The 21,422-nt window shown below is 69.1% G+C and overlaps 1 protein-coding gene across 1 annotated transcript; it reads right to left on the minus strand.

The window, feature by feature from the left end:
- Positions 1 to 14,911: 14,911 nt before the first annotated feature.
- Positions 14,912 to 21,334, minus strand: PARP10 (poly(ADP-ribose) polymerase family member 10; the record flags this gene model as incomplete). Its single annotated transcript, XM_026088336.1, has 9 exons — positions 14,912 to 15,494; positions 15,664 to 15,838; positions 15,950 to 16,083; positions 16,699 to 17,694; positions 18,440 to 18,560; positions 18,746 to 18,958; positions 19,159 to 19,991; positions 20,331 to 20,567; positions 21,079 to 21,334. Coding segments are annotated over 9 exons (3,270 nt in total), but the record flags the coding sequence as incomplete, so codon positions are not given.
- Positions 21,335 to 21,422: the final 88 nt, after the last annotated feature.

Genomic DNA, 21,422 nt, shown 5'->3' on the forward strand with positions numbered 1-21,422 from the left:
ACCCGCACCGGCACCGTCATCCGCACCGGCACCGGCCCGGGCGGCCTGCGCCGCACCGCCGTGGTGGGGGAGAACCACGAGCAATGCAGGCAGCGCAGCCTGGGTGCGGGGGTGAGCTGTGGCCGGTGCAAGCAGCATGCCAGGGCTGGACACCTGCACGCAGCCCCCTGCACCCAGCATAGCAAGGGTTAACCATGACCAGCGCACCCGGCATGTCAGGGCTAGACACCTGTATGCAGACCCCCTGCACCCAGCGTAGCAAGGGTTAACCATGACCGGTGCACCCGGCGTGTCAGGGCTGGACACCTGCACACAGACCCCCTGCACCCGGCGTAGCAGGGGTTAACTGTGACTGGTGCGCCCGGCGTGTCAGGGCTGGACACCCGCACGCAGACCCCGCAGCACCAGCACCTCAGGGGTTAACCATGACCGGTGCCCCCAGCACTCCCAGCACAGCAGGGCTCGACCCCTGCAGCACGCAGACCCCACGGCACCAGCGTGTCGGGGTCACCCCCCCCCTTGAACACAGCCCCGGGGCACCCGGCAGGCCCCGCTAGCCCTGCTTTGCCCCAGGCCGGCTCTTGCCGTGCCCAGACCCCAGGGCAGGGCTCTGTGCCTGCTCCCCTTGGGCCAAGGCGGTGGGGGCAGCACCGGAAGGGAGGGGGCTCTGCAGTGACACCCCCAGGTGCCCCGTGTCCCCTTGCTCTTTCCCCAAGGCTTGTTGGTTATTTCAGGACATCTGTCAATGCAGCCACAGAGCCCCCAGGCTGTCGTCCTGACCACGAACACCCGCAGCCCTGCAGAGCTCACATCCCCGCCGAGCCCCTGTCCCCACCGAGCCCACAGCCCCACAGAGCCCCTGTCCCCACCGAGCCCACAGCCCCACAGAGCCCATGTCCACACCGAGCCCACAAACCCAGAGCCCATGTCCCCACAGAGCCCATGTCCCCACTGAGCCCACAAACCCAGAGCCCACGTCCCCACAGAGCACGTGTCCCCACCAAGCCCACAGATCCATGGAGCCTGTGTCTATACAGAGCCTACAACCCTGCAGAGCCCCCGTCCCTGTAGATCCCATGTCCCCGCAGAGCCCATGTGCCTGCAAAACTGGTGGCCTTGCAGAGCCCATGTCCCTGCTGAGCCTGTGTCCCTCGCTAAGCCCTTGCCCCTGCAGAGCCCATGTCCCCACAGAGCCCATATTCCCACCAAGCCTGTGCCCCTGCAGAGCCCATGTCCCCACCAAACCCATGGCCCTGCAGACCCCATGTCCCCACAGACCCCATGTCCCTGCTGAGTCCATGTCCCTGCCGAGTCCATGTCCCCACCAAGCCTGTGTCCCTGCAGAGCCCATGTCCCCACAGAGCCCATGTCCCTGCCGAGCCCGTGTCCCTGCAGAGTGGCGGCTGCACCCTGGGGTGCCCGAGCCATGCCAGCATCCCGGGCGCTGCCTGCTGGCAGCATGCCAGGCCCCCACACCAGCGCCGACCTGCTGGCACGTGCCCCATGGCCTCAGGGACCCCGTGCCGCCCCTTGCCGCCCCGACCGCACGTGATGGGGGGCAGGCTGAGGACGAGCCCTGCACCCGCCCCAGGTGCCCGGGGAGGCGGCGCTGGGGGGACGGGCCGCGCGCCGGGAGCACGCGTGGCACGGCAGGCAGCCGTCGCTGCCCGTCTGCTCGGCTCCCCGCGCTCCGCACCTGCAGAGGAGCTGGAGCGGGTCCAGGGCAGAGCGACCGGCACCGCTCGGGGCCACAAACCTGCCCGTTTTAGCCCGGTGGCAAGCGTGCCACCCCTCTGGGAGACCCGCGCCGTGCCAGGACCGGGGGCGGCAATCCCCCGGGGCACGGGGAATAACACGGCCCTCAAGCATCCCTCCGGCTGCAAATGTGGCGGGGGCACCCGCTCCAGCATGGAGACCTGCCGGCCACCCCCACGCGCAGCCCCTCTCCGCCGGCCGCTTCCCGTTACCCCGTGCATGGTGGTGGCCCTCCGGCCAGGCGGTGCGCCGGGGCCGGGGCTGGGCGGTGCGAGGGCAGTCCTGGTGCCGCACACCCCGCTCCCGGCGCCCGCCAGCCCCGGCATGGCAGCAGGCATCATGAGCCCTTCACATGACCCACTTCCTCGCGAGCGCCCGGCGCAGCCTCTGTTTGCTCCCGGGCTTGTTTACGGTGCCGCCGCGCTGGAGCGGCTCAGGGCCGGGGACACCTGCATGGCTGGCGCCGCGGGGCAGCCTGCGTGCACGCGCGGGGGCCGAGGCGCGGGAGCCGTCTCCGTGCAGGACGGTGGCAGGCGGCAGGTTTGCTGGGTGCTGGGGAGACCACGTTTGCCGTTTCCGCCTGCCCGGGCTGCAGCCGCCCGTGGGGCTGGTCAGGCTGCAGCGGCTCCCGCCGCGGGACGGAGCACGGAGCAGGGAGCTGCGGGAGCTGCCGGCTCAGCAGGCGCGGGAGCTCGGCGTGCACCTGGTGCAAGGGCACGCTGCAGCAGCGGTGTCGTGGGACGGAGCTCTGCCTGGCTTCACCTCACCCCGCCACCTGCTCCCGGGTGCACGGCAGGAGCTGACTCTCCTGACGTGCCGTAGGGACAGCACCGAGCCAAGAACCAGCTGGGCCACGGCCCAGCCCAGCTCCCCAGCTGCGGGGAGCCCCTCCGGGAGCGGTGCTGCACCTGTGCTGCACGAGCACCGCATCCGCTCAGCACCCATGGGTGTACGAACACAGACGCTCCCAGTGGCACGCACGCGTGTGAATGCACACGCACACGCACTCCGTCCTGAATGCACACGCACACATGAAGACACAAACACTAACACAAAAGACCAGAACACACCCAGTTAATGTATGCACGCATGCAAACACATACAAATGCACATGGACAAGAACGCGCATGCATGCAAATCTGCTCAAAACGCGCACTGCAAATGCACACCCTGCTGGACGCGTGCCCACATGCAAACGGGCACCCACAGGCATAAACACACATGCATGCGCACACATGCATATACAGAAATGTGTACCCTGCCAAACACATGCGCGCACACACACACACACACACACACACAAATGCACGTAGCCAAACACACATAGTGGCACATGCTCTTCTGCATGTGCATGCACACTCGCCCCCAGGCACAGCCACACACACACACACACACACACACACACACACACACTGGTAGACGGTGCAGCGTACCTCACTTTTGCCCCCAGCAGAGCTATCGCACAAGGCCCTGCCAACCCACCGCTGCCAAACTGCTGCACTTCCCAGCTGCCTCCCCTCGCTGGCATGCCCGAGATGCCTGGATGCATGGGAGCCTCCCAGGCCGGTCCCGTGCACAGAAATAGTTTCCAGAGGCACCCGAGCTCCCTGGGGAAGCTCTCTGGGAAAGGCAAGTGGGGACGCGGTGGCCAATATGCGCAGGCGAGGGGTGATGTACACAGAGGTCCCGTGCAGGGACAGCCCCAGCCTTGGGGCATGCAGCCCCCCAGACCTGAGCATGCAACCCCTGGGACATGCAGCCCAGACATGCCACCAGCCCTGCTCCGGCTGGTCCCGGGGGAGCAGCCCTGCCGCAGGCATGGGCAGGTCTGCAGCAGACCCGGCCACAGCTTTTCCGCGAGCGTGCTGGCGAGGACAGGCTGGGCAGCAAGGGCCCTGAGGCAGCGAGTGCCCCGGGGCAGCGAATACCCCAAGGCAGCAAGGACCCCGTGAAAACGAGCACCCCAGGACAGTGAGCACCCCCAGGGCTGCAGGTATCCCTGCAGCAGCAAGTGCCCCAGGGGCAGCGAGCGCCCCAGGGGAGCAAGTAACCCGGGACACAAAATACCCCAGGACATTGAGTACTGCAGGGCAGTGAGTGCCCAGGGCAGCAGGTACCATAGCGCAGTGAGTACCCCAGGGGTGATGAATCCCACCGGGGTGGTGGGTACCCTGGGATGATGAGTACCATGGGGTGGTGGGTACCCTAGGGGTGACAAGAACTATGGAGCAACGAGCACCCCAGGGATGAGGAGTACCATGGGGTGGTGGGTATCCCAGGCGTGACGAGTACCACTGAGCAGTGAGTACCCCAGGGTGATGAATACCACCGGGGTGGTGGATATCCCAGGCGTGACGAGTACCATGGGATGCCAAGTACCACTGAGCAGTGAGTACCCCAGGGGTGACAAGTACCATAGGGTGCTGCATACCCCAGGGGTGATGAGTACCATGGAGCAGTGAGTACCCCAAGGGTGACAAGTACCATGGAGTGGTGGGTACTCTAGGGGAGATGAGTACCATGTGGTGGTGGGTACTCTAAGGGTGATGAGTACCATGGGGTGGTGGGTACCTCAGGGCAGCACATGCTGTAGGACAGCAGACACCCCAGGCAGTGACACCATGGGGCAGCAATACCGTGGGGCAGCGAGCCCCTGGGGTGGGAGCAGCTCGGGGCATCATGGCACGGCACGGGTGCTGGTTGGGAGTCTCAGCACCTCCTACCCCAGCACACCCCACAGTGCAGCCATGCCAGGGGGCAGCAGGCACCGGGTGCAGTGGGACACTCTACACTGCCGTGCCCTCTACCCCCGGGGTCTCCCCGTGCCCCCTCCCTGTGCCACCCCGATGGGCCCCGCTGCACAGCACAGCGCCCCACACATGCCATCTGCCCCACACTTTGGCCCCATGCCTCCTGGGGCTCACGGCATGCACCCAGCGCTGCAGCACCGGGGCCGGCACGTGCCTGCCCCACGCTGCAGATCCCAGCCCCGCCAGCACAGACGTGGGGTCGCCTGGGCCCCAGACCGGGGCGGCGCGACGCGGCACCCGCTGCACCCAAACTGCTGTAGCAGCGGGAGCGGGGCCGCTCTGGGTGGTGTCCCCTTCCCCAGCACCAGGTCCCTGGGGTCCCTACCGCTCTGCGTGCTGCCCGGCGTGCGCTGGCCCTCCTCGCCTCCTCCAGCCGCCGTTCCCTGCCCACCGGGGGCTGCGGCTGCTTGCCGGGCGCGGGGCGCTGCTTGGGGCCTTTCCTCCGGTTCCTCTGCAACGCAAGGCACACAGGGCCCCGTGAGTCCCCCACGGAGCAACCGGGGCGCCAGACCAGCCCCAGCACCAGCACCAGGCACGCTGCCACCAGCTGCCCCGTGGTGCGTTGCCCACCCCACCCGCAGCCTTTCTGCAGCCGGGTGCCCGCCTGCAGCCTGCCTGTACCCGGGTGCCTGCCTGCAGCTGGATGCCTGTTCGCAGTCGGGTGCCCACCTGCAGCCTGCCCGCACCCTAGTGCCTGCCTGCAGCCAGATGCCTGCCTGTACCCGGGTGCCTGCCTGCAGCCTGCCCACTGCCGGGTGCCTGCCTGCACCCGGGTGCCTGCCTGCAGCCAGATGCCTGCCTGTACCCGGGTGCCTGCCTGCAGCCTGCCCACTGCCGGGTGCCTGCCTGTACCCGGGTGCCTGCCTGCAGCTGGATGCCTGCCTGTACCCGGGTGCCTGCCTGCAGCCTGCCTGTACCCAGGTGCCTGCCTGCAGCCGGATGTCTGCCTGTACCCGGGTGCCCGCCCACAACCAGATGCCTGTTCACAGCCAGGTGTCTGCCTGCAGCCTGCCTGTACCCAGGCGCCTGCCTGCAGCCTGCCCACTGCCGGGTGCCTGCCTGTACCCGGGTGCCTGCCCGCAGCCAGGTGCCTGCCCGGGGCCCTTCCCTGCCCCACGGCGCGGCCGGCGGGGAGCGTGGGGAGCAGCACCGGGGTGCCAGCCCCCTCTGCCCGGCAGGGCTGTGTGCTTGGCACGGCCACCCTCGCACTGATTATGTCCAGTCCCCCGGCACAGGAGGAGTAAGTGACTTCCCTCATTAAGAGCCCGGACAATGGGCCCCTTTCAGCGCGCGCTCGGCCCCACGGGCCCCTCGGCCGCGGGACAAAGGTCCAGCACACTTGGCACGGGCAGCACCAAGCCCTCCCCACGCGCTCAGGGCCGGGGACCCGCTGGGGGCAGGGCGTCCCCGGCCCCACGGAGGAAGAGGGGGGCACCGCCGGCTGCAAGGGGTCTGCGCCGACCCCGCCGTGCCGCGCCGCACGTGGGGAGCAGCCGGGGCGCCCGCGCCTCCCTCCTCCCACCCCTCCCGCCGGCGCCTCCGCACTATGCCCCGGGAAAGGCTCTTACCTCCGGGACCGCCTGCGGCTTCGCGCTGCCCAGCTGCCTCTCTGCCGGAGCAAACAGAGCGTCAGTGCCCCAGCGCGGCCACGTGAGCGCCGGCCCTCCCCGGGATCCCGGCACCCGCCGCCCTGCGCCGGCCCGGGCGCCGCGTTGCCTCGTGCACCGGTGCCAGCCGGGCTTTCCCACCTCGCAGCCGGAGCCTGGTGCGGCTGTCTGCCAGGCAGGGCTGTGCCTTGCAGCTCTCAGAGTTCAGGGTCGGCTGTGTTTGCTTGCAACTGTTGTGAGCCGGCACGTGTCCCTCTCGGGGTCGATCCGGACACGTGCGGCCTGAAGCACGCCGGTGCCGGTGTCGGTGCAGAGTGGGTGCGGGCACTAGCGTGCATGCCAGCTGGTGCCTCTGCAACCGTCGCCCCGAAAGACCACGTGTGCACGCGTGCACGCTGGCAAGAACCCACGCCGCCGTCTGCTTGTGTCCCTACACGGGTGCCCCGGCAGGGTTTGTGCCCGGAGCCCCTCTGTGCTTTGCTGAGCCCTGCATTGCATTTGCGTGCATGCCCCGTGGGGAGGCACGGGGACGGGGACAACTGCCGCGCGGTGCCACGTGTTCCCGAGCGCAGCCAGGAGCCTGCGGGTCGGTGCTCGGTGCAGCCAGCATGCACGCTGCAGGGGCGGCTGCACCCCGCGGCAGGCAGTGCACACATCGCCGCCGGCGTCCTCGGGGTGTGCGTGCTGCCGGCGCTGCTGCGTTCACCCCGGGGCTGCTGCCCGGTCCGGCCACGCTGCCCTGCTGGGCTCCGGGATGCAGGGAGAGTCGGGGCTGCTTCGCCGGCTCTGCTGGTGCCGTGGGACCTCGGCGCAGCCCCATCGCCAGTCCCGGCCGCTCAGGCCACCGGTGCCCCGTGGCGGTGCCCCATGCCACCCGGACGGGGTGCCGCTCATGCTGCACCCTGCACCTGGACCCTGCACGACGCCGCTTTCCTCCCACCCAGTGTGCAATACCCGGATCAATGAGCTTCCTGCAGATTGGGGCCGGGGCTCTCGGCGGTGCAGGGCGCTCCCGCAATGCCCTCGCCCGCTGCCGCCATGCGCCTGGCCAGGATGGGGTGCAGGGACCCGGGGGAGCGAGCTGCACCGGAGCTGCGCTCCGAGGGAACAAGGCTGCAGCCAGCAGCAGGGCTTCGGTCCGTGCAATAGGACCGCGGGCTAGTGCTGGCTGCACTCCTCTCCTCACCCCCCTGCCGGCGCTCCCGGGAGGAGCTGGGAGGAAAAGTCCCACGGCCCCGAGCCGGGACGGGTCAGGCCTGGGAAGCGCCGAGCCTGCAGGAGCACGGAGGTAGCGGAGATCCCGTGGGGCCACCCTGGCCCGAGCCGCCGCCGGACACGTGGCGGCTTCCCCCAGCCACCTACCTGCGGGGCGCGGGGGCGGCCGGCCCGGCAGCGAGCGCAGCACGAAGACGGTCCAGAGGCAGAGGGAGCCCAGCGCCGTGGCCAGGACCCAGAGCACCCGGAGCCAGGCGGGGTCGCTGGGCACCGCCAGCCCCCGCGGGGACATCCTAGGGCTGCCACGGGCGGGCTGAGCCGGGCGGGCAGCTGGCCGGCCCCGCTAACCACGGCATCCCTGCCCAGCTGCTCGACGAGCTCCAGATGTGCAGCCCCTCCTGCTGACTCACTGCGCTCCCGGGAACCGCGCGCTCCCAGCCCCGCTCCTCCGCAGGCCCTTAACCCTCGCCAGGGACGGGGATGGGGACGCCGCGTCCCGGTGCAGGAGTGCCACCCTGGGCAGCCCCGCTGCAGGCTCCCACCCCGTGCACCGGGGACACGGGCCGGCTCTGCTCTGCCCCGAGTGCGTGGCCACGTGCGGGAGCAGCCGGCACCCCTCGGCAGGGATTGCACGGCCGTTCGGGGCACAGCGAGGCCAGGGAGCTGCTCGGGGTGCAGCACGTGCGCTGGGTGCTCGGGGCTTGCAGGGGTGGCCCGTGCAGGGACGTCACCCACCTCCAAACAGAGCACCCCTCCCCGGCCAGGACCGTCTGCAGACGGAACCGCAGGGCGGCACAGGGATGGAGCAACGGGGCTGGCTCCCAGCTCTCCGCCGTCCGGGGAGGCTCTGCAGCGCGGCGGGGCCCTGGTCCTGCTGCAGTGCGTCTGGCCCCGGTGCTCCTTCCTCAGCCCCGTCGCACACAGACCCCCTCCTGCACCCGGGGGGGGGGGGGCTGCACTGGGACCCACTCCCCAAACCGGGGTGGGGGCTTGCTCACCCCGTGGGGCCCATCGGACCCCAGCTTGCTCACCCCAGGGGGCCCAGACCTCAGCGAGGGAAGGAGCAGAGCGGGTGGGATATCTGGCTTCACCTGGCCACAGCACGGGCGGCGCGGACACCGTGGCAGCGCAGGGGTGGCATGCAGCCGTCCCGCCAGGACGCCTCTTCCGCCTGCCCGTGCCGCACACGGAGGCTGCTGTGTGCCAAGCCGCATGCCTGCACACGCCATTGCCTGGGCTGACCCGGCACGCCGTGCCCGGCCCTGGTGCCTGCATCCCCCATGTCCCTGCATCCCCAGGGTCCCCTGCACCCCCTGTGTCCCCACTGCACAGCCCAGGCCCCTGTGTCCCCCATGTCCCTGCATCCCCAGGGTCCCCTGCATCCCCCATGTCCCCACTGCACAGCCCTGGCACCTGCATCTCCCATGTCCCTGCATCCCCGGTGGCCCCTGCATCCCCTATGTCCCCACTGCAGAGCCCTGGTGCCTGCATCCCCCATGTCCCTGCATCCCCAGGGTCCCCTGCATCCCCCATGTCCCCACTGCACAACCCAGGTCCCTGTGTCCTCCGTGTCCCTGCATCCCTGGTGTCCCCTGCATCCCCTATGTCCCCACTGCACAGCCCTGGCGCCTGTATCCCCCATGTCCCTGCATCCCCGGTGTCCCCTGCACCCCCTGTGTCCCCACTGCAGAGCCCTGGCCCCTGCATCCCCCCATGTCCCTGCATCTCCAGTGTCCCCTGCATCCCCTTTGTCCCCACTGCACAGCCCTGGCCCCTGTATCCCCCATGTCCCTGCATCCCCGGTGTCCCCTGCATCCCCCATGTCCCCACTGCAGAGCCCTGGCCCCTGCGTCCCCCATGTCCCTGCATCCCCTTTGTCCCCTGCATCCCCCATGTCCCCACTGCACAACCCAGGTCCCTGTGTCCTCCGTGTCCCTGCATCCCCATGCCTGGCAGGCACTGCAGCACATGGCCCTGGCCCCTGCACCCCCCGTTCTGGTGTCCCCTGCGTCCCCCGTGTCCCCTGTGCCTGGCAGGCAGCACCTCTGCGCAGCCCTGGCCCCTGCACCCTCCGTGTCCCCTGGAGCCCCCGTGCCTGGCGGCAGCCCCACAGGAACAGTGGGGCGATGGCACGGCGCAGCCCCAGCCGTGCCCGGCTCACGGACGTGTTTTGCAGCACCGCCGCGGCCCAGCTCCGTCGGCAGCGAGCGCCCAGCGCCTGCCCCAGCCCCCAGCCAAACCCTGCCCGGGCCCGGCTCCAGCAGAGCCCACGGCCCCCGGCGGCTCCGGTGCTGCCGGCGCTTCCCGTGCCTGACTCATCCATCCCTCCGGCTCCCCCGGGTGCTCTGCCCCAATAGCTCTGGGCCGGGGCCAGGAAACAGCCTCCGTTTCCCAGTTTCCCAGCAGTTGGCTCCTCGGGTCGTTAACCCTCTCCGGGAAGCAGCACGGGGGCCAGCGCGGCGCTGCCCTGCGCTTTGCTCGGGGCTGGGAGGTCCCTGCCGCGTGCCGGCGACCCCGGGGTTCGCAGCGCTGCTCCCGCGGCCGCGCAGCCCCTGCAGACACCGCCCGCGCGGCGGCTCCCGCACGGCAGCTGCTGTTAGGCCCTTTGCGAGGGCCCTCCGCTGCGCTTCAGCGGCACGCGGCATCGGACCGGGCGGACACGCAGCCCGGAGGCCCTGGTCCCCTGCTCCCCAGCTCTGCCGGTTGCTCCAGAGCTCCCACCCGCGGCTCGCTGCCGGCGTTTGGCCCCACCGGGGAGGAAGGAAACTCCTTTCTGCTCCCCCCGAGTTTCGGTCCAAGCAGTTCTCTGATGGGCAGAGGGTGCCGGGGGACAAGGATGTGCACGCGAGACCCTCCAACCCCCCCCCCCCCATGGGTGCCCACGGGCTGGCCAGGAGTGCACCAGCCGCGGCCCTGACACTGGGGCGGACAGTGTGGGCAGTGCAGGCAGGACGCAGCATGGACAGGGTGCAGTGCAGGCAGGGTACAGCATGGGCAGGGTGCAGGGCAGGCAGTATGGGGCAGGGTGCAGCACAGCAAGATGCAGCATGGGCTGGGTGTGTTGCAGGCAGCATGGGCAGGGTGCAGTGCAGGCAGGGTGCAGCGCAGGCAGGACAATGTGCAGGCAGCTTGGCAGGGTGCAGTGCTGGCAAGATGCAGCATGGGCAGCATGCAGCGCAGGCAGGGTGCACTGCAGGCAGCATGGGCAGGGTGCAATCCAGCAGGACGCAGCATGGGCAGGATGCATCACAGGCAGCATGAGCAGCGTGTAGTGCAATGCCAGCAAGACACAGTGCAGCAGGACGCAGCGTGGGCAGGGTGCAATGCAGGCAGGGTGCAGTGCAGGCAACATAGGCAGGGTGCAGCACAGCAGGACGCAGTGCAGCAGGACGCAGCGTGGGCAGGGTGCAATGCAGGCAAGGTGCAGTGCAGGCAGCATGGGCAGGGTGCAGCGCAGCAGGACGCAGTGCAGCAGGACGCAGCAGGGGCAGGACACAGCGCGGGCAGGGTTAACGGCGCGCCAGGCCCCACCGCCCGGGGCTGCAGTGGAAGGAATGCTTCAGAAGCAATTCTTTTCATTGCTGACATAAAAAGCCGCCCCGGTGCCAAACCGCAGCCCTGGCAGGGCATTGCTGGCCCTTTTGATCCCACCGCGGCTCCCACAAACCCAGCTTTGCCGCCCCTTGAAACGGCAAGAAAGAGGCTGGGGCCGGGCTCCAGCTCCAGATGGCCAGACCTTAACAACACGGGGACTCGGGAGCAATGGCAAACTTGGTGCTTGGAAAAACTGAGGCACCCAGCGAGCTTGCAAGGAATGGGATGGAGCACATGGCACAGCCAGGGCCCTCCGGCAGCCCCGCAGCCTGCTCGGAGCCAATGCACGGCACTGCCTGCACCCCCCATCCTGCTCCTCCCCGTGGCCTGGGCTGCAGCTCCTGGGGTTGTGGCCAGCTCGGGCCCCCCCCGGCGCTGCTCCCCAGAGCCGCCTGCCAGTCCCCGGCTCTGCTCCCCTGCGCCGGCCCCAGCGCCCTGGCAGTTGCAGCGCAGGGTTTGTGGCAAGAGGATGTGGGAACGGCTTAATCCGGAGCAGAGCAGGAGCCTCGGCACCACCGCTTTTAACCCATGTCTGGAGCACGCCTCATCCCCACGGGCCGGCCCCAAGCGGCAGCCTCAACCCCAGCCCCGGCCCCAGCACCCCCCTGCTCTGGTGTGCAATGCCGGCACAGGGTGGGCAATGCTGGTACAGGGTGTGCAATGTCCACATGGGGTGGGCAATGCTGGCACAGGGTGTGCAATGCTGGCATGAGGTGGGCAATGCTAGCACAGGTTGCACAATGCCGGTATGGGGTGCACGATGCCAGTATGGGGGGAAGCAATACTGGCATGGGATGCACGATGCCGGCATGGGGTGGGCAACGCTGGCATGGGGTGCACAACACCGGTATGGGGTGGGCAATGTTGGCACAGGGTGTGCAATGCTGGCATGGGGCAGGCAATGCCAGTATGGGATGGGCAATGCTGGCATGGGGTGTACGATGCCGGCATGGGGTGGGCAATGCTGGCATGGGGTGCATGATGCCGTTATGGGATGGGCAACGCTGGCACAGGGTGTGCAATGCTGGCATGGGGTGCACGATACCAGCATGGGGTGGGCAATGCTAGCACAGGGTGGGCAATGCTGGCATGGGGTGCACGATGCCAGCACGGGGCAGGCAATGCCATCACGCCGCCCCTTGCATGAGGCCAGGCGCAGGCAGCCCCGGGGACCGCGCTGCCAGGGCTGGCAGGGTGCATCGTCCCACCGCAGGCACGGCGGGTTCCCAGCGCTGGCGCCTGCCCCGGCGCTTGGCTCCAGGGAGCCGCAGCTCGGGCTCAGCCGCACAAAGGAGCGGAAATGCCACCTCGGCGCCGCTGCCAGCGGGAGCCCGGCCAAGGGGGGACGCCCAAGCGGCCCGACGGGCACCCGGTGTGGCCACAGCACCCTCTAGTGCCACCGCCCCGGGGGCACCGACGCCGGAGGGGTGCCGGGCCCCAACCCCGGAGCCGCCACTGCCGACGAGGTCCCCAAACCCAGACCCGCCACGGATGTGGCCCTCCTCCCCGGCACGAGCCCTTCGTGGCTGCTGCCACCGTGCGGCAGCTCCGCTGCGTGCCGGGGAGAGGACACTGGTGGCTGCGGCTGTCCCTGTCCAGGCCGAGCAGGGCCTCGCTGCCTCCACAGCCACTGCTGCAGCTACAGCTGCCACCATGCCGCCAGTCCGGCACCCAGGCCGGACCCCCACCCCCAGGCTGCTTTGGAGACCGGAGCACGTTTCCCAGTTTCCAGGACACGGCAGGTTTAAAGCAGAGAGATGAGAGATGCCGGAGCTGGAATCTGACTCCACTGCACGAAGCAACACAAGAGGGACAGGGCAGAACCCACAGAATGGTTGAGGTCAGCAGGAACCTCTGGAGATCATCTAGTCCAACCCCCCTGCTCAAGCAGGGTCACCTAGAGCACGTTGCACAGGACCCTGTCCACACGGCTTTTGAACATCTCCAAGGCAGGATGCTCCATAACCTCTTTGGGCAACTTGTTCCAGTGCTCTGTCACCCTCACAGTGAAGTTTTTCCTCATGTTCAGACAGAATTTCCTGTGTTTCAGTTTGTGCCCGTTGCCTCTTGTCCTATCGCTGGGCACCACTGACAAGAGTCTGGCTCCATCCTCTCTACACCCTCCCTTCAGATACTTGTACATGGTGATAAGATCCCCCCTCAGGCTTCTCTTCTCCAGGCAAGACTTGCTGGCAACGCTCTGCCTAACGCACCCCAGGATACCATTGGCCTTCTTGGCCACAAGGCCGCATTGCTGCCTCATGGTCAACTTGTTGTCCCCCAGCACTCCCAGGTCCTTCTCCGCAGAGCTGCTTTCCAGCAGGTCAGCCCCCAACCTGTACTGGTGACTGGGGTTATTCCTCCCCAGGTGCAGGACCCTGCGCTTGTCTCTGTTGAACTCCATGAGGTTCCTCTCCGCCCACCTCTCCAGCCTGTCCAGGTCCCTCTGAATGGCAGCACAGCCYTCTGGTGTATCSGCCRCTCCTCCCAGTTTTGGATCATCAGCAAACTTGCTGAGGGTGCACTCTGTGCCTTCATCCAGGTCATTGATGAAGAAGTTGAACAAGACTGGACCCAGTACTGACCCCTGCGGGACACCACTAGCTACAGGCCTCCAGCTAGACTGCACCGCTGATCACAACCCTCTGAGCTCTGCCATTCAGCCAGTTCTCAATCCACCTCACTGGCCACTCTTCTAGCCCACACTTCCTGAGCTTGTCTATGAGGATGTCATGGGAGACAGTGTCAAAAGCCTTGCTGAAGTCTAGGTAGACAACATCCACTGCTCTCCCCTCATCTACCCAGTTAGTCATCCCATCATAGAAGGCTATCAGATTGGTTAGGCATGATTTCCCCTTGGTGAAGCCATGCTGACTACTCCCAATCACCTTCTTATCCTTCACATGCTTGGAGATGGTGTCCAGGACGAGCTGTTCCATCAGCTTTCCAGGGATCGAGGTGAGGCTGACTGGCCTGTAGATCCCCGAGGGGTTTTTTTGTTTGTTCTTTTTTCGTGGAAGAGCAGCTGGGGGTAATAGTTGGACGGGTGGACAAGTCTTGGCAGTCTTTCCACGATATCTCAGATTCGAGCCCCCAGCAGGCAACAAACCTCTCTAGACAAGAGATCAGGTTGGCAGACGGGCACCTCTGTCCCCTGCAGCAGGGAGTCACCCACAACAATCACTCTCCGCTTCTTCCAGGTGCTCCTGCATGGCACAGGGTCCGTCGGCTCAGTTGCTTCACCTGGAGCCATGCTGCAAGGTCAGTGCCCTCAGCTCGGAGGTTCATCAACTGCAAGTCTTCAGCAGGAGCGAGAGCCTTTCTCCTCATACGAGGAGCAACCAATTTCCAGCCTTCATCTTCTACAGAGTTATGACTTACTGTTCCTCATGGCACAGAGCCCGCCTGCATCTCCACTGCTATGGGGGGTTGAGACTTTTGAAGCTGTAGGGTCTCTGAGAATAGCCTACCCATCTCTCGCACGTCTTCTCGGATGCTACGCAGCCTGCTTACCTCCTCCCGTAACTCCTTGACCTGGCGACACGACTCGTCAAGAACAGCACATCTCCTGCAGAAAAGCTGGCTGTCGGCCCCAGCCTCACGGAGAGGCCGCAGGTGAGGGCCAGGTGCCAGCAGCACCTGCACCTGCACCCAGCTCCCCAGGGTGAGACCTCGCACGGGGAGCGGAAGGCAGCGAGCCCCCGGGGCGGGAYGAGGTCTGGCCCCACGAGAAGGCACCTCTGGAGACAGCCCCAGCAGGTAACCCGGGAGCGAGGAGCTGGAGCCCAGCAGGGGAGAAACCCCCCGGCAGAGCCCAGCCCACAGGAGCAACGATTCCACCCAGCCCCAGAAAGCGAAGGCAGCCGAGGGTCCCCCTCGGCATCGCCCGCACCCCCCGGGCTGCCCCTCGCTCACCTCCGGACACCGGCAGCCACTCAAACCCTTTATTCCAAACTTTGTTTCTATTGCACTTGCGACCCTTGGTCCCCCCACCGCCGTGCCGCACGCAGAGGCTTGACGCCGGGGTGAGGGGCTGCAGCAGAAGCGCCCTGCAGGGAAGGGGCGCAGGGTCCCCTCCGTGCACCGAGCCCGTCCCGGTGCAACACCGGGCTGCCCATCACGGCGGGACAGGCGCAGCCGGATGCCGGCACGGTGGAGCCGGGAGAGCCCCGGCGCGCGCGGCGAGCCCGCAGGCGGCCGGCCCCGGCTCAGGCCGGCGGCTTGACGCGCTGGCAGGTGATGAGGTACTGCGGGTAGGCCTGGGTGTCGTTGAAGATGACGAAGATGCCCGGCTTCCTGGGGTTGTCCACGACGCTGTCGTACCGCAGCGGCGCCTCGGATGCCTCCTTGAGCGGCGGCGCCCGCATGTCCTTCCTGCCGGCCGCGTAGTCGCCGGTCAGGGTCTTGGCCATGAAGATGTACTTGCTGCCGTCGGCGCTGCAGGGCGAGTACTTGTCCTGCACCGACAGCACGGCGTTCACCGCGAAGTACACGCCGAGCCCGTAGAGAGTGGCTGCGGGGCGGGAGGCCGGGAGCGGGTCAGCCAGAGGCGCCGGCACCATCCCTCTCCGCGGGGCGGGAGCGGAGCCAAAAGGGCCGGGGGATGCCGGAGCAGAGCGGCGCTTCCTCCAGGCTCTTCCCCTGCGGGGACCGAGGGCCCGGGGCCCGCCGCCGGCACTCACCGTTCTTGCCGCAGAAGCTGCGGTTGAAGCCGTGCAGGCAGATCTCGCGGCTGGACTGCTCCGTGGTGCCATGGAAGAGGACCTGCTCCACGTTGCGGGTGCTGCACGTCTTCTCCATGCAGGCCTTCTTCAGCTGGTACTGCTTGTACAGCAGCGGGTGGATCAGCTTCTCCACCTGCCGGAAAGCACCAGGGCGCTCAGGGTCCCGCGCCGCGGGAAGCACCCCGCCGCTCAGGGCGTTGTCCCGAGCCGCACCGGCGGAGCCGGCCGTGCCCGGGGGTCCCACCTTCACCACGCGGATCTTGCTGTGGAAGTCCTCCAGGGTGGCGTAGAAGTGGCGCACGGCCTCGCAGAACTCCTCCGAGTCCTCCGCCAGCGGCATCAGCTTCACCTCCTCGTCCAGGTCCACCTCCTCCGCCCCTGCTGAGGAGATCCAGCACCAGTGAGGGTGACTGTTGCGTGGGATCCGCCGGGGAGCGCGGTGTGGGAAGTGCGGTGCAGGAGCCGCCGGGGAGCAGAAGCCACCGGGGAGCAGAAGCCACCGGGGAGCAGAAGCCACCGGGGAGCACGGTGTGGGAACCACCAGGGAGCGCGGCGTGGGAATCGCAGCTTGGGAACCACCGGGGAGCACAGTGCGGGAATCATGGCATGGGAATCACAGCTCAGGAACCACTGGGGAGCACGGTGCGGGAACCGTGGCATGGGAACCACCGGGGAGCATGGCATGGGAACCGCAGCGCAGGAACCTCCAGGGAGCGCAGCATAGGAACCACCAGGGAGTACGGTGTAGGAACCATGGCATAGGAACACCAGGGAGCGCGCCATGGGAACCACAGCGTGGGAACCACCAGGGAGCATGGCGCGGGAACCATGGCACAGGAAGCATGGCACGGGAACCACCAGGGATCACAGCCTCGGTGCTGGGATTCGGCATCCCCAGGGCGCGGGCCCCCCTCCAGCTCTGGCAGGGCCGGAGGCTCCCCGGCAGGACACCGCTCCCTGTGCGTGCAGCGCCGCCCGGGGCACGGCACGTACCGAGAAGGCTGCGCCGGGCGCTGTCCGTCGGCGGCTCGCTGCGGGAGATGGCCAGGGTGCAGGCAGCACCGACGTCGTACTCCTCCATGCGCTCCAGGTCGATGGCGAAGGGCCGGCCGTCGAAGAGCACGTCCAGCCGCCTCTGCCGGCGGCACCAGGCCTGCTCCAGCAGCGTGGCGGCCGGGGCGGCGTAGGGCACAGCGGTGCCGGTGGCGTCCCAGCGCACCCAGCGTGCCGAGCCCGGCGGGGGCGGCTCCGCCGGCGGCAGCCGGGCCAGGAGCAGGCAGAGGTCGCGGGCAGCGCCGGCGGTGTAGTCGGCGAAGCCGTGCAGCGTGGCCGTGCCGCCGTGCAGGCGGAGGTGCACGGCGTGGGCGCGCTGCAGGTGGGCCAGGTAGCGGCGGCAGGCGGCCGGCAGCGCCCGCAGCCGGGGGCTCTGCACCTCCTCCGTGTGCAGCCGCGCCTGCAGCGCCTGCTCCAGCTGCCGGGGCAGCGCGCTCACGTCCTGCTCGAAGGCCGCGTACAGCGTCACCCGGGCGGTGTCCGCCGCCGGCAGAGCCTCCTCCAGGGAGGCTTCCAGGGCGGCGCGGAGGCCGGGGTCCTCGGCGGGGCCGGGGGCAGCCCGCTGCTCCCGCTCATAGGAGCGCAGGGAGAGCAGGGTGGCGCGCTGCAGCTCCTCCTCCTCGCGCCGCGTGCTGTCCATGGACTGCTGGATGGCCAGCAGCATCGCTGCCTCCTCCTCCTCCTCCTCCTCCTCGCCGCCCCCCATCCCGGCGGCATGCAGGTCTGCAGCGTCATCCCCATCGGCTGGGCCCCGCGGCTCCCCCGGCACTGCCAAGCTGGACTCCGGTGCACGGTACAGATCCTCCTCGCTGTTGGAGAYGACCCTGCTCCAGTCCAGAGCGGCCTCATCGAGGGCAGGTGGCGGCGGCTCCCCGTCACCCGCAGCTCTGCCGGCGTCCTCCGTGCGCAGGGCTGCCAGCAGCTCCTTGATCTCCTCTGCAGGGAGGAGCGTGGCGGAGTCAGGCGGTGAGACCCGAGCCCTGGTGTGGGGTGCGCAGGGCCCCCCAGCGCTCCCTCCGCCTCCCCGCTGCAGCGCGGGGAGGAGGCGGCACGTTTCCCACAGCAGGGCAGGCCCCCGCTCACCCCCAGGGCTCTCCCACGCCGTGGAGATGCACGGGTGCCGTGGTGCATGGATGCATTGGTGCACAGACACCACGGTGCACAGACACCATGTGCACAGATGCATCGGTGCACAGACAAACGCAGCCGTGGCTCGCCATGGCCCCACGTGTCCTTCCCACCCCATCCCCCTGCTCACCCGCAGGGCTCTCCCAAGCAGCAGAGATGCACGGACACATCAGTGCAGGGACGCAGTGGTGCACAGACGCATCGGTGCATGGACACCGCGGTGCATGGAGGCCATGGCACAGACACACGCAGCCGTGGCTCACCAGGGCCCCACGTGCCCTTCCCACCCCATCCCCCTGCCCACCCCCAGGGCCCTCCTGCACCGCGGAGATGCACAGACACACAGACACCTCGGTGCACGGATGCATTGGTGCACGGACACCGCGATGCACAGCTGCCGCAGTGCAGACACGCAGCCATGGCCCCGTGCACGCCCTTCCCACCCCACCTCCCGGGGCTGGCAGCAGGCTGCCCCGGCGCGCACGTCACCACCCTGCACCGGCGGGCGCAGCCGGGAACCCAGCCGCAGACCTGCCCCCTTGCCGCAGCTCACCTATGTTAGGGGGACGGCCGTCTCCGTCTGTGCCGTCGGGCAGCTCCCGGTGCTCAGAGTCTGGCACGGCGGGCGGGGAGTCCCAGGGGCCGCTCTCGGGGAACAGCTCGGCCAGCTCAAGCTGCGGGGACACGCCAGCGAGGCTCCGTCACGGCGCCGCACGCAACGCCAGGGAGCGAGCGAGCACGCCGAGCCCGGCGCCGCCACGGCCCCGACGGCTCGCGGCCCGGCACAGAGCGAGGGCAGCCGGCCGCGAGCGCGCACCGCTCCAAGCAGGGCTGCCGCGCCGGGCGAGCCTGGCCTCACCTGGGCGTCCGGTGGGCTCCACTCCACCTTGCCCAGGTCGATGACGCACTGGAAGCGTCTCTCCAGCTCGCCGACGATGCTCCGCCCGCGCTCGTCCAGGAGGAAGCGGGCGACGCCGGGGTACCGCAGCGTCACCGTCTGCGAGCCGACGGTGCCCAGCAGGCTCTGCAGGAAGTCGGCGGCTGCCCGGCAGGCGCTCGCCTCCCCRCTCAGCTGCGGCAGAAGGGGCCGGCGGTCAGCACCAGCGCCCCGCTCCCGCGGGAGCCCCCACGCGCCCCACCGAGCCGTGCGGGCTGCATCCCCGCTCCGCAGGGAGCGGCGAGCACCCCCTGCCTTCGGAGCCACGCTGCTCCGTACGGAGGCACCCCCAACACAGCGCGGCTTGGCTCCCCTCTGCGCACACCCCAGCTCACCCGGAAGCCGGTGACGTCCGAGCCTTCCAGCGGCAGCAGGGAGACCTCGGCGATGCCGGCCAGCAGGTCGCGGTAGTGCTGCTGCAGGTAGCGCAGCGCGCCCGGCTCCGCGGACACCAGCGCCTCGTCCTGCGCGGCGTCCCGCAGGAAAGCCCGCAGCTTCTCCCCGTTCTCCTCCTCCAGGCCGCGCAGGGTGAGGCCCTGCAGGCGGCCCGTGCCTGGGACGAGCTGCACGTCGCAGCAGCGCAGCAGCTCCCGGAGCTGCGCCCAGCGCGGCGAGCTGAGCGCCGGCAGCTCCCGCTCCGACAGCTCCAGGCAGAAGGGGGTGAGGGCCGAGTGCAGCAGGCAGATGGTGTCCTGGACGGCCTCGGGGCTCAGCGCCGTGACCACCACCTCGCTCGCGGCCACGGCGTAGCAAGCCGGCACGCCCCGGCCGGCCAGGAGCTGCCCGAGCCGCTCGCGGACGTCCTCGCGTCGCAGCAAGCGAAGGGTCTGCGCCGGGAAGGGCAGGGGCTCCTGAACCGCCCCGTCCAGCTTCTCCTCCAGCCACTTCTGCGACTCCYGGAGGCGGGAGACATCCCCGCCGGAGATCCGGGCCTGGCCGCCCTCCACCCGCAGGGACAGCCCGGGGAAGGCAGCCTGCAGCTCCCCAAGCACCGGGCTCAGCTCCAGCAGCTGCCGTTTCGCCGCATCCGCGACGCCCACGCGGATCTCCTGGGTGCCGGGGGCGGCCGGCTCTGCCTCCTGCAGGGGCTCCAGGAACTCGTAGTAGGGCGAGACCTCCAGCGCGACGTCCCGGAGCCGGTGGGGCTTCTGCAGCACCCGCTCCGCGGCTGCACGGCGGGGAGAGGAGGCGCGAGTCGGGAYGAACACGAAGCCGCCGGGACCCCATCAGCCCCGCAGCGCGTGCCCAGGCTGGGTCTGCCCTTGCTCCCAGCCCCAGGGAGGGGGGAACAGCAGCCGGTTTGGACCTGCTCCCGCGCGGAGACCCGGAGYGCCCACGTGGCTGTGCCAAAGTCGGCAGGGAACCGGGGCTGCGCTAGTCCCGGGCAACTACGTCGCTCATTTGCGGGAAAGGGGGCAGAAAGCTGGGGATCCTCCAAGCCTCAGCGGGACTTGGACACAGCCGGGCTCGGTTCAGGTTCCCAAGGAYCCGGCGCGGCGCCTCTCACCTGCCGGATCCTGGAAGGACACCACGGCCAGGCTGCGCCCCGGCAGCACCCGCACGTCGCGCACGCTGCCCCCTCCGCTCCTCCGGTTCTCGAAGTAGAGCTCCAGCAGGTCGCGGCTCAGCGACCCGGGGGCCCCGCTCCGCACCACGACGCCRTCCGTCCGCGGCACGCGCTCCACGGCCACGGCGGCCCCCTCCAGCCTCCGGCGCTGCACGCGCTGCTCCACCTCTGCAAACTCTGCCGGGACAAGAGCAGGGAAAACCCAGCGTCCGCRGCCGCCCCGCAGGCTCGAGCCCTCCCCGTCAGGAGCTACAGCCAGGCGCAGGAAGCCGCGGACACGAGGACTTGGTGGAGCGTGCACGAGGCACGACGTTGCCGGTGGGCGCGGAGGAACGCTCGTTCCACCRGACGCAGCGTGGAGCAACGCCTGGAGCTGGACGGTTGCTGGGGCCGTTCCCAGGAAAGGCCAGCGAGCAGAAGGGGAGGGCGACGGGGACATTTGGGGGGCTGCRAGAGGCCCTCGGGAGGAGACCAGGTGCCGACCGCACAGACCGCGTTGGGGGAGCGCCCTGCGTGGGGATGCAGCCCCGGGAGAGGCACGGAACCGCCGGACCCGGGGCGGCACCAGCAGGAGACCTACGGGGATGCAGCTCCCGACGAACAGCAGCCGGGAGGGGGGAAGGAAGGGACGATGCCGCCGGGCGGGCGAGGGGGCCACAACCCGGGAATGCCGGCGCGGGACCCCCACCTGCTTCGCCGAGCGGCTCCAGCAGCTGCGCCAGGGCCTGGTCCCGCGCCGGGCTGAGGCGGAGGTGGAAAGTGCCGCCCTCGCGGCGCAGGACGTTCTCCGCGAAGAGCTCCAGGAGCGCGCGGGGGGTGCGCGGGTCCAGGCCCACGAAGAGGACTTTGGCGGGGTCCCACGGGGCGGCGGGGCGGACCAGCAGCTCGAYGCCCTGCAGCTGGTGCCGGCCCCTGCAGAGGACGCGCTGGGCGTCTGCGACGGGACGGCGTCAGGGCAACGCGGCCGGCGCGCGCCGGCACCCCCGGGTCCCCTGCGCGGAGCAGCCCACCGGGACCCTCGGCTCCCCCGGG

Source organism: Apteryx rowi, unplaced genomic scaffold, assembly GCF_003343035.1.
Source record: "Apteryx rowi isolate R43461 unplaced genomic scaffold, aptRow1 scaffold_766, whole genome shotgun sequence".
Taxonomy (NCBI): domain Eukaryota; kingdom Metazoa; phylum Chordata; class Aves; order Apterygiformes; family Apterygidae; genus Apteryx; species Apteryx rowi.